This window comes from Olea europaea, chromosome 18 (genome assembly GCF_002742605.1).
Source record: "Olea europaea var. sylvestris chromosome 18, O_europaea_v1, whole genome shotgun sequence".
NCBI lineage: Eukaryota > Viridiplantae > Streptophyta > Magnoliopsida > Lamiales > Oleaceae > Olea > Olea europaea.
In genome coordinates, this window is record NC_036254.1 from 22,365,096 (window position 1) to 22,378,671 (window position 13,576).

At 35.0% G+C, this 13,576-nt stretch overlaps 1 protein-coding gene across 1 annotated transcript; it reads right to left on the reverse strand.

The window, feature by feature from the left end:
* Positions 1-7,440: 7,440 nt before the first annotated feature.
* LOC111367794 (putative receptor-like protein kinase At5g39000) lies at positions 7,441-12,516 on the reverse strand. Its single transcript, XM_022988855.1, has 6 exons — positions 9,776-12,516; positions 8,977-9,095; positions 8,678-8,888; positions 8,318-8,549; positions 8,090-8,225; positions 7,441-7,992 (listed from the first exon to the last, which is right to left on the reverse strand). The coding sequence occupies exons 1-6, from the start codon at positions 12,315-12,317 to the stop codon at positions 7,693-7,695; spliced, it is 3,540 nt and encodes a 1,179-aa protein (XP_022844623.1). The 5' UTR covers positions 12,318-12,516; the 3' UTR covers positions 7,441-7,692.
* Between the last annotated feature and the right edge of the window lie 1,060 nt (positions 12,517-13,576).

Genomic DNA, 13,576 nt, shown 5'->3' on the forward strand with positions numbered 1-13,576 from the left:
ATGTCAGATAGTTTAGTGTAGCTCTACTCAACTTCTCACTGAAGTAAGCAATAGGCCTCCGTTCCTGCATTAGCACTGCTCCAATACCTATTCCTGATGCATCACACTCAATCTCGAAAATTTTATCAAAATTAGGTAATGTCAGAACATGTGCTTTACACAGTTTGTCTTTAATAGTGTTAAATGCATGTTCTTGTACTTCACCCTAGTGAAAACCTACGCTTTTCTTAACAATCTTTGTTAATGGTGTGGTGACGTGCTAAAATCTCTTACAAATCGCCTATAAAAACTAGCTAAGCCATGGAAACTCTTAACTTCAATTATGGTTTTAGATGTTGGCCAGTCCTTAATAGCTCTTACCTTTTCTTCATCCACTTCTACCCTATTAGCACTAACCATAAGTCTTAGGAAAACAATTTTATCCATGTAAAAAGTGTACTTCTTAAAATTAGCATACATTTATTCCTTTCTTAACACAACAAGCACGCATTTCAAATATTCTAAATGCTCATCTAGGTCTTTATTATAAATTAAAATGTCATCAAAATAAACTCCAACAAATTTACATATGAAAGTATGCAAAATATGATTCATCAAACACATGAAAGTGCTTGGTGCATTAGTGAGACCAAACGGCATAACCAGCCACTCATACAATCTATATTTAGTTTTAAATGTCGTTTTCCATTCATCACCCTTTCGCATACGAATTTGATGATACCCACTCTTAAAATCAATTTTACTAAAAATGCAAGCACCATGTAATTCATCTAGCATATTATCTAACCTAGGTATGGGGTGACGATACTTTACTGTTATATTGTTGATAGCTCCGCAATCCACATACATTCTCCACGACCTATCTTTCTTTAGCATCAGTAGAACATGTACAGCACATGGACTCATGCTCTCCCTCACATAGCCTTTGCTCATCAACTCCTCCACTTGCCTCTAAAGCTCTTTTGTCTCTTCTACTTTGCTTCGATAAGCTGGTCGATTTGGAATGACAGCTCCAGGTATGAAGTCGATCTGATACTCGATGCCTCGAATCAGTGGCAACCCACTTGGCACATCATCTGGAAACACATCTTGGAATTCCTGCAACAAAGACTTAACCAAACTATGGAGAAGTGCGTTAGATTCCTCAAAATTGAGGTGTTGCTCTTTGTATATCAACAACAACATTTGCCTTTTATTGACCAAAGCCTATTTCAACTCACTCCCCTTCGTAAAGAAGTTTACTTTTGACTTTTCTCTCCTCTCATGTGGCCTCTCTCGGCCACCCCACCATTTTCTCTCTGTTTTCCAAGATCTCTTATTCTCCTTTCTTCCTCATTTTTCAATTTAATTTGGTCCTCATACACCTGTGTCAGTGTTAATGGCGCAAGAGTAATGGACCTCCCATCCTTGACAAAGCTATATCGGTTCCTATACCCATCATGTGTAACTTTTCTTATATATTGACATGGTCTTCCATACAAGATATGACCCGCATGCATAGGCACCACATCACATACATCCTTATCACTATAACTCCCTATCGAGAAATTAATCAAAACCCACTTGTTCACCCTAACTTCTCCACTTTCATTCAACAACTGCAACGTTCCAGCGGCAAGCGAGCGAAACTCCGGCACTTCAACAACTTCGTTCTGGACTCGAATTAAGTTCAACCACTTGGATTTGGCTCTCGAACTCAACATCAAACTTGTTCCCTTTTGCTCCAAGACCGATGTTTCTTCAATTGTTGATTGAACCTACATTCCTATCGCCCGATTGACCTCCTTCGCCCTCGACCGAGTCATCGGACCAACCTCAACTATCAACGAATCTCTGCTCGGATTTGAATTCTCAATCTTCAGATCCTGGATCATATCAGTTTATATAAGCAAAATGGATATAACTACCTCCACCATGATCCAGAGATATTTGCAATTTTTAATGGCTTGTGGGTAATGGATTATTAAAAAAGGTTATATTATACTGATTAGTTTGACTCATTAAATAATTTCAAAAATGATTAAAATAAATAAAAAATATTATTTTAATCAGCGCAATAGACCAAGGCCCAATCAAAGACTTTCTAATTATTGTGTGGGAAGTAACCCAAACCCTCGACCTCCCAATGATGACGGACACGTTGTCACACCAAAATTTGATGATGAGAGTGAAGCTAAGAAACTTAAAATTTACATTGAAATCAATGATGATAATATAATTGAATTAGTGTCTCCCCAAGATGTTTTTGTGAACCAAGGAAACAAACAATTTCAATTGGATGAGAAATCCATGATTTTACAGCAAAGATATAGCGGGACATATTTTTTGGCGTTGATAATAATTCAACATTTGCCGGAAGAACTTTCCAGTATGATCTAGAGAACTTATTGAGTGGAGGTGCTATCATTACAACGAATCAGATGACAATGTAGCGCAAGATTTGAGAGAGAGTCTCATGGAGAATGATAGATACAATATTTCATAATGTTTCTTAATAAATTAGGAGTTTGGATTAGGACTTCTAAGAGAGAGATTTTTTAGAGTTCACATTCTTTTGAAAGTTCAGTTGGGACTTTCTTGTAAGTGGTTGGTTTATGAATATTAATTAATAGATATTTCCTCAACTAAGATTTTGATGAATTTTAATAGATTATAAATTCTAATGAATTTGACGAATTTGAATACATTTCTATAAATTCCATAAAAATATCATTAAATATGGTGAAATTTCAAAAAATTTGATTATATGTATTTTTAAGCTTGAAATCCATCTAAATCTTTTAAAATCCATCTATTAATGAAATCTTTATAAATCCACTAATTGTTGAGAATACCTAAATTTTAAAAGATTTCATTTAATTTCATTAAGATCTCATTTGGGCATAACTAAATTTTCATGGATTTTATTAAAATCCATTAAAATTTCAATTGAGGGCAACTAAATTTAAAATAATTTTTAAAATCCATCACAATCTCAATAGATGACACCTCCTTAAATCATTGAAGATTGTTCTTCAATTATTCATCTAAATGGTTAATTCTTTTACGAATTTCCATTTATAATACCGTATTTGTTATTGTTTACACATTACCTGCAACGTTTATATTTTACTATTGGGGAACTTGAATGTAAATGTCAACATGGCATGGCCCGGCACCTAAGAATTCTGTGTTAGCTGCACTTGGGCAATATTAGTCTGGGTTATCATTCGATCTTCATTTCTTTCCAATAGCAAACTTGATATCTGCTACATGATTAATGCGATGTAATACCCTTTAATTACTTCTACTGACTAGAATTTTTAAGTTTTAAACTATTCGACCCAATGAACACTTGTAGGATTTTCTCACGAATTTGATAGAGCAAAGTAATGCCTCTAAGGGTATTTACAAAGTATTCAGCACCCAACAAATCGATGAATAAAACTACTATGTTGTTACATGTCACGCCTCACAAACAAAGAACTGCACGCATAGACAAGGTTCAATGCCCAAGTTTGCTCGCCCTGTCAAGCAAGTACACAAGTAGTTACCAATCCCAAGCCAAAACAGGGTGCAAGGAATGTACTTCAGCCATATTTTTAACCAATAAGGAAGAGGTAACGAGATTTGGCCATCATATGTTGGCAAAAAGATCGTATTAACAAGGGGCTGAAACATACCATTGGAGTTCACAATACAACAACAGATTGTGGATGAGGTCTCACCCAGTAGCATAGCTAGGAACTTAATTTATGAAGGGGAACAAGAAAACAGTGTTATTAAATCTGGCCCAGATCGATAGGTCGGGCCGAAAACCAGATGACTCAGGCCGAAAGGGACCAATTTATAAGAATGCATGTGACTTAGTCAAAACTAGGCTTTGATTGGGTCAACTAGTGGTTTTATGTTAAACATGTTGGCAAAGTTGCTCGATTTGACCGGATTTCAAAATTCTCTCTTATTAGATAATTATAACTACAAAGATTTCAAGTAACATTTTCGAAAATAAATAAACCTGTAGAATTTTTTTTTTTCAAAAATCAAGTATCCTTGATAAAAGTTTGGTCACATTTTGTGGACTTTGATAGATGTTTGTGATCAATAATTTAATTAATCAGGTTACAATCACAAATCACATATAATTTATGGTCACAATCACAAATATAAAATTTGTGATTTACAATTACAGATTTGGTCATAAATTACACATTTTTAAGTTACATATTACTTACTGATCACAAACTACTCATTTGATTGATTACAATTACCCAAAATAATTGGTCACAAATGCTATTTATCCTACCCCATTTGTCCACCAGCATCACTCAAATGCCACTGCCATCACCATCCGCCCAAATGCTACTGTCACCTCTTCACCACCGCCACCACTACCAAGAATCACCACCACCACAAGTCTCCTTAAAATCCCCTCCAACAATCACTTGAAGTAATCACATGTTAAGAATTTACATATATATGAAAAACAAGGAGAAGAACTGTGAGATCTATGTAGTGATGCACAACATAGCCAAGATGTAGTAGCCGAGAAAAAAATAAAATGGAATTATGCTGTTATTTTGTGATGATCTAATACCACGAGCCTAACCCATTTTAGAAACGACCTATGGAAGCTCAACCCATGTAAGATTACGAAAGCCCAAGTCATAAGTTAATTAAAAGTCCATAAATTTAAAAGATTAAATTTAAGTAAAATTGATTACAAAGATTTAATGAATAACTGGTTTGCCATATTGGTCATCTACATGGTATTTCATATAGACAACCCAGGTTTGAGTCACTATGTAGATTTTTTTTATAAAACTTTCATATGAATTATTTTTATGACTTAAAGACTCTTCAAATTCTTAGTTAAAGACTAAATTTAATATATTTAATGATAATACAACTCCCCCACTTAATTTTTCATTAAAAAGAAAGGTTATAGAAGTGGAAGGTTACTTTTTCACTACACTCCTCTTCAAATCTGAATTTCATCTCATTTTCTCTCAAAAAAATATATTTCGTATCAAGTTAAGTTTAAGGAATAATAAGGGTGAGAAGAAGGAAGGTTTTCTATATATTTTGTTCTTTTATCCAAGAAAATTCAAAGTAGGTAGAGGTGCAAGTGTTCATTCGTTTTCAAATCTGATTTTTCGATAAATGTTTAAATGAAATGGTACCTTCGAGTACGGTGCTTTGGCACTACAACAGTTTGAATTATCATTCTCCCGCTCTACGTGTTATAATAATGCTATAATAATTGGATTTTGCCGAAAATCCATCTACGTGCGACAGTATGAATCTATAGTTCGAAATTTCTAATTTGATAACAAATTGCACCGATGATATCTATTGAGTTTCAAACTCATGGGTTAATTCCCTTCCTACACGTTGAATGGATTTTTCTTGGGACATAGATGATGGTAAATGATGATGCAACATGTCATGGAGAAGCCGGTGATTTACATCTTTAGTTGATTTTGAGATATTTACACTTTCTTTAAATTTGATTCCTATGAATATTGTGTGAATCTATTTTACGAACACTCGTTATGAATAAACTATGTTTGAAAGTAGATATGCGTCATATGAATAAATTTACAAATCACCGTATACAAAAAAAAGTTAGCAACTTAAAGTTTTGATGTCTCTTCAGAAATTTCAGTTTCTACCTCATCTTTAAAAAAATCATAACTCTTTCGTTACTTGGTATTTTTATACGAAACCAATTGGATTGGATAGTTTCATGGATTAGCTACTGAATAAATTTGAAATCATGTGGTTTTGACGTCGGTGGAATTTTTTATGCCATTTTAAGTGAACTGCATCGGTTTACCTTTCAATTGGGTCGCTATTGAGTTTTGAAAAATATTTGAGTACCCCATATGATGTCGACGGAAGCTAATTTTTGACTATGTCATATTATAAGGAGTTTACTACCTTACATTAAAATTTGATGAAGTTCCAAAGTCGATAGCTATGAAAACAAATTTATTTTGACAATTACTGTTTGAGACAAAAACTGGTATAGCAACATTACTTTTTAAGTTTTGACAAAATTTCACGTCAATAGTCGGTACGTGCATGGAACCCATTCCAAAAACATTTTTGAAATTGTTTTCTTTTAGAATTGGATTATTGTTTAAATAAAAAAAGAAGAAAATTCTTTAATTAAATTCTAAAATCTAATATTTATACCTTCTACTAAAAATATATTGAACTAACTTTACGGTTAAGGTACAATGATTTGAGTGATGTTTCCGTCCATGCGGGTTGGGGCATTACACAACAGGCACGACATAGGGACATTAGCACGTAGCACCACTGCCTTAAGGGTGTCGCAGGTAATCACTCATTGGCCGTCACGACTTCAACATCTTCTAGAGCCATAGATCTACTTCTCACTTACGCTTTTGCCTTCAACAACCATGGATTCACTTTCATGCCGACAACGAGGAAGAGCAGGGCGGTGGTGGCCGCCGTTTATTAGTTTTGGCTGTGGGAATGGGAGGTGGCGATCTACTGTTTGGGACTATAAGGAAATTTTGGGTGGAAATGAATTTAAAGTTAGGGTTAGTGTGGGTTAGAGCACCTGATTTTTGAAAAGAAAAAATCTTGTACCTAATTGTTGAAAAGAGAAGTTAAAAAAAAGGTGCATATAATTTTTCCTTTAAAATTTTTGGGACCAAGGAACTTGGAACAAGTAAAATAATTCACTCCTCACCACTAGAACACACAATACTTTATTGTTACTTTTGTGTAATAACTTATATGCATGTCATAAATCATTTATAATTTTTTAACTATATATTTAAAATTATTATGGTCCACCATTTTACTTTATTTAATAGACTTGACTAATTAATAACAAATAACTTAAAACTTTAATTTTGCCTCAAAAAAATTTATACTTTAAGTTTTTTTTAATAATTTTTAAATAATGACCCACTGATCCAAACACTAACCTATCGGTATGTGAATCTAGTGACTACGCAAAAAATAGAGGTATGCCTCTATTCTTAAAATCAGTCATTAATTCCTTCAATTCAATTTTGGACTTAAATAGGGTTTGTGGACTAACCATAGGGCTGCCAAAAAAGGCAAACTTCCACATCCCTCTTGTAGCTGTAGCCCGTAGGACACGACAATTTACTTGCTGTATATCATTGCATCGTTCAATACATATATGTTCTTTTCTACACGAAAAAAAATTGTGTTTTTAATAAGTTTTCATAATATTTTCTCTCTGGTTTTTTATTATGTTAAAAAAATGTATAAAAATTAGGTTGTGAATTTTTATTTTATTTATTTATTTTTTGGTAAAAATGTGTCATTTTTCACTATAACGGTTAGATTACTTGATAGTTCTTAATTTTCATTCATACTCAACTTTAAATGCAATCTTACCAATTGTTACAAAATGAACTCGAGATGTCTATCAGAATTTAGCAAAGTAAAAGACAAATAATCTTATCTTCAAATGTAGGACTTGAATGTCATTACAATTATTCAAACTCAAAGAAAGGATGCGAATGAGAACTATTACTAACATATTTATACGATTTACATGCAAAAAACTACTATATGGGTTGTGCATAGTATTCAGATATAAAATAGCTTCATAAGATTAATGATGTTTCTTTGTTGACAATCATATGAAAGACACCTTGAAACTGAATCAAAAAGGTTGCAGTCATGTGGACATGCTTTTTATCGACACTCTAACTCTGTAATAGTTACCTCATTGGTAGTGTCGATGTGAGTGCTCGTCTTCAATTCAGAATACGTTTCATTTTCAAAATATGGAGGTGGTAATGGTTGTGGCAACGACGGAACTTCTCCTTCCAACATCTCAAGCACTGATTGCATTGTTGGTCGATCACCTCGGTGTTTTTGGATACATAAAAGTCCAACTTGGATACATCTTAATGCTTCATCTGCTGGAAACTCATCCTTCATTGATTTATCTAAAAATTCTAAGGCTTTTCCTTCATTCCACATCTTCCAGACCTGAACAGATACCTCATATATACAACTCATTTCTTAGGGTATAGTTTGGTGACATCAAGTATTAGAAGGATAATCTTTAAGTTAGTTTTTTGCTTACACAGACAATTAGGTCAGGAAAAGCACTATGAATGCTTCTTCCACTCACAATCTCTAGGACAAGAACTCCAAAACTATACACGTCTGACTTTACTGAGATTATACTTTCTCTAAGACATTCTGGAGAGATATAACCGCTGCATATCAATATTGGACAAAATACACAAATTAGTGGGCTACTTTAGATGGAGGTAGAGTTAAAAGTACGCGTGGTTGTCTTGATACTTACATTGTCCCAGCTATCAAGGTAATCATTTCAGCTTGATGTTCTTCTAAAGTACAAGCCAAACCGAAACCCGAAATTTTAGGGTTCATCTCTTTGTCAAGTAAAATATTACTTACTTTGATATCTCTATGAATAATTCTCAATCCTGAATCTTGATGAAGATGGAGAATTCCACGAGCAATACCAATAAAGATATTGAAACGTATGGTCCATCCAATTTCATGTCTTTTTTCACCTGTCTCATTTCAAGTCAAGTTAGCTCATATATATTTATCAGTATTTAAGTAATGCAGAGGTAAGAAAATTATATACTAGAATCTAAAGTGTAGTCTTTCGAAAATGAGAGGCTGACTGGAATCTAACCAAATAGGTAAGCATTTAGAGATTTTTTCTCCATGAGCTCATATACAAGCATCCTTTCTTGTCCATGAAGACAATATCCAAGTAGTTTAATGAGGTTTGGATGCTGAAGTTTGGAAAGCAAAAGAACCTCATTTTTAAGAACACTGTCGGCTTGGTAGGAATTTGATGAAAGCCTTTTAATAGCTACTTCCTTTCCTGTAGATAACAGACCCTATACCGATAGAATAGCATTAGCAGAAAGATTGAACTTCACATCACCGTCTTAATTTCCTAGCAAAACAAGGTAAAGCAAACCTCACCTTATAAACAGTACCAAATGCACCTGCTCCAATTTCATTTGGAAGTGAAAAGTTATTAGTTGCAGCTGCAATTGTAGCAAGATCAAATCTATGCGATTCAACTTCCTCTCCAAAATATTCTGCAAGATAATTCCTTCATTTATTGTGAGACTTAAACTGGATTGAACCTAGTGCTATTCAAATTTGGACTTTGACTAATAAATAAATTTGCTCAAGCTTGACTGTCTTAACTATCAAAGGAACCAAGCTTGACAGAAATAATTTACAGTGATCTGCCAGGCTCAATTAAGAGCTCAATTATGAGGAACGTACATACAATGTTTAAATTTCAGAAGACATCCATTAATGACAGAAATCACTATTTCTCAACTAAAACAACAACAAAATATAAAAGTTTTACTTCCAAAAAATTTGGGATCATATGAATCCTTTTTTGGTGCTCCTTTTCATTTCTACGTTTACTGAAACATCAAAAAATGAGAAGCATTTTGATAATAATAACTGAGACATTTGCATTCACGCACACACACAGATATAGAACTTATAAGCGATAGATGTCTCAAACAAGCCTAAGATTAATTTCAAGCTTGGCTGCTCCAATTATAAAAGTTTCTATGTACGCTTTATCGTAATGAATCCACAAGGTAAACAGATAACAGACCACACGACAAGAATATATAGTATATTAAACTGCATCTATTTCTTCTTATTGAGCTTTGGGTGAGTTTCTGAGACAACCACTTGAAATCACTTCCAATTACGAAGTTATTATCAAAGTTGTGTGCGGTCATTTCAATACCTGGTATGGATAAATGGGTTTTCTTTATCATGTTTGCCCTTTTCCATAATGCATTCCATGGCCGAAATCGTGGTAGCTTATAAGCAATTTTGTTTTTCTTATACACTTGTGCTCCTCTGCCTGATGGCTCGGTATTCTGAGCCATTTTGCTTCTTTCAGTCAGAGAGAGAGGCATATTCTGCTCATCCACAGAGGACATTTCTTCTATCTCGGTGTTAATTGAATGGAGAGTTTCCCCAGCACGAGGCACGACACTATCAGAACTAGTTATCTCTGGAGCAGAAGATTTTGAGCTTTCCTGCTGCTCCAGTGCAGACTCAAGTTGTACCACAACTTGAGCCATTGTAGGCCGTTTATTTGGTTCGTCATGCAAGCATCTTTTAGCAACTTCAAGAAATGTCATCAGGCTCTCTGGTGATATTTGGGCCCTCAGACTTGGAGCAACAAGGCGATCAATTTCTCCTTTGCTGATGCAATCTTGAGCCCAAATGGCGAGGATCCTCTGCTTATCCTCTTCGACTCTTCGATCCAGTGCTGGTCTTTCGCACAGTACTTCCAACAACACAACCCCGAAGGCATATGTGTCACTCTTCCTTCTCAATCTACGAGTTCTGAAATAGTCTGGGTCAAAATACCCATATGTACCTTTAACGTTAGTGCTGACATAGCTTTGCACACAATTTCTCTTTCGAGCTTTGGCCAACCCAAAATCTGAAATCTTAGCCTCCAAATTTTCATCCAGCAGGATGTTCGAAGCCTTTATGTCACGGTGTATGATTCCTTGATCAGTGCCAGTGTGAAGGTAGTCTAATCCTCGGCCTACCCCAGTGCAGATCCTCAGTCGCTGCTCCCAAGAGAGAGAGGAGTGATAATCACTCTGTCCACTGAGTCCAAAGAGATGGTCAGCCAATGTGCCACTAGGAACATATTCATAGAGAAGGATCATTTCTTGGCATTCATTGCAGTATCCGATTAAAGAAATGATATTAGTATGTTGGAGCTGCGAAAGGGTTTCGACCTCTGTCCAAAACTCGCGCGCCCCTTGCCTGGAATTGGATTTTAATCGTTTTATGGCTACAATCTTTTGCGCCTTACTAATAAATCCTCTGTATACTTTGCCAAATCCACCCCTCCCAATAACAAGTGCATCATTGAAGTTCTCAGTAGCTGATTGGATCTCAGTAAGCGAAAAAGGACGACATAGTTTTCCAGTCAAGCTCGATGGCTTGTATCCAGAGTCGGTACAGTTATCTTCCCAAATTTCCCGCAACTTATAAGTAATGATGTTGACTAGGGAGATTATAATTACTGCACCAGTAGCAATTGCATTTCCATGACCAAAAAATGACAGTAAATTTTGTACTCTAGCAGATTTTGAAGATCGTCCGGGAGGGGAGGGGTTTGGACTTGCAAGACTATTATCGTGGTTGCTCAACTTCAATATCTCCAATCCTCTGAAGAGTTCAGTTACCAATTCATCCTTTAACTGCAGGGAAATTGATAGATCGCGACTGCCATCTTCTTTGTTTCCTTTCACCGTCACCATATAGTCTCTGTGCAAATGGATTCCACTGACGACGCTCCTCTCTTTGCCAATATCAACATTAGTTTCTGCAATCATGTCATTTATGGAGACACTGAATACGCTGTTTCTAGTCTCTGCCATCTGAAGTCCCCTCTCGCAGAAATGAAGCCTGAGCAAGTATCCGAATCCAACATCCACAGACGTTTTCCAGGTAAAATCTTTGATCTTTTCATCTGGAACTGTTGCCCATTTCCCAAACATGCCAAGATAAGGAATAGGGTCCCATTTGAAATTTAATCGCTGCATCATTTCCAGTGCAGTGTTGTTGTCGATATAGAATCTAGATTTTTGGCCAACCACTCGGGCTCCAAGATCATCATCATGAGAGTAAGAAAGATAACTAGGCATAGATATTACCTCTATTCCATTTATAAAAGCATATGTTTTATCAGATTGACTGTGTTCAGGAGAGAAAATTATACTCAGGGGTTGATTCTGTTCTATATTCATGCAATACTCCTTAACCAAAGACTTCACGCCGAGGGCATCAGCAGTTAGTGAAGCGCTAAAGTTTCTAAGGAGAGTGAAAGCCCCAGCTTCGACAGTGAAAAAATCCTTAAATTTTTTGAAACGATAGTAAGAAGCCGGACTGAAGTGAAGACGAATAAGTTTCTGACCTGGACTAACTTGAAATGTGTAGGAGAATTGCTTGCGAGAGATTCGAGCTGTCTTGTAGGGAATGGAATCTGTTGAAACCAAATTATGGAAGGCAGTTGAGGCGGTAGATGAGCCTTTTATCACAATTGAGGAAGTAGATTTTGATTCTGTTATATCTCCAATCCATTCTTTGTTATTGAAGGCGGTTGAAATGCCAGTTGAACCACAGTTAATAGCTATATCCCCTGTGAGGTAATTATCTGCGGAATGAACTGCGAAGGTGCAAAGAAGAGAATAAAGGAAGAAGAAGACTAGATTAACCATTTGGGATAAACTGGAGGGAGGGGATGCTGATGACATGTTTGGTATAGAAATGGATGGCGTTGAGGAAAAGAAAAAAAGCTCAAATTTTTCCAGTCCTCTCTGCCAAAGAAAGGCAACAAGCAGTTTGTTTTGTCAAAGTCAATTCTTCCCCGCAGTTGCCTGGTAACTTCAAAGATGATTGAGCTAATAACGACGAAGACAAGTCATGGTCCTACACATTTTACGCGCATAGATTTTTTATGCAAAATGATGCTTCCATATTCCCCCAATGCACAACACGACAAAAAAGGGGAGAGAAGCTAACAATAAAAACTTTTCTAAGGCCGGCTTTATTTTGTAAATACTAGTAATTGCTAGGTATATTCTTGAAGCTTTTTACTGTTTCAAGTCAATATTATAAAGATTAAAATTAAGAAATTTGCACAAATGATGCTTTAAATGTATATTTATGTCCACAAGAATGGACAGAAACTATTAAAAAATGACTTTTTGCACATAATCAATAGGATGAGAAGTCAATGCCAAGAATGAAATGTTAGGGACCATTTGCACACAAGGACCATATGTTAGGGACTTTTTGTACCAATTTTTCTAAATTTAATAGGCCGCGAACGACCACAAAATTTCCCCAAAAGTAGATGAATTTTCATTGATGGTTCTTAGCCTCAATTTGGTGCAAATTAAAATTCAACTTAATAACCAAACATGGTCTTAGTAAACCATTTCATTAATCGGGTTTGAGTATAATCTTCTGAAGTTTTGAGCGGTCGTAGGATAGGTTTTGCATGGATAAAGGTATAACTTTCATTTTAGTCTCTGTTTGATTCAAATAAAAAATTGTATTTAAATCTAAGTTAAAGTCAACAATTAATTTTAACAAGAAAAATTAAGAAATTTACAACTTTTGAATCACATATTATTTCCAACTTTTATCAAAATCTACATTTAAAACCAAACAAGGGCTTAACGTCTATTTAAACCACATTTCTGACTAAGAATGCATTTTGAAATAGTAAATAATGGGGAATATGTGGTTAAAAAATTAGAAAATTTTTTTAATTTGCGTATAATATTATTTTATTGAAAAATGTGTGATTGAAAAGAAGAGGAAAAAAATATGGAAATCAAACAAGGGCTTAATAAATAAATAAAATGACTTTGTACGTGAACCATCAATTAAAAGGAGATAAATTTCGCCCTTGTTTGATCCCCATTTTTTGGAGAAAATGAATTCTTCAACAGTGTTTTGAAATAATTTCGATCACACATTCTTCAATAAAATAATATTACATGCA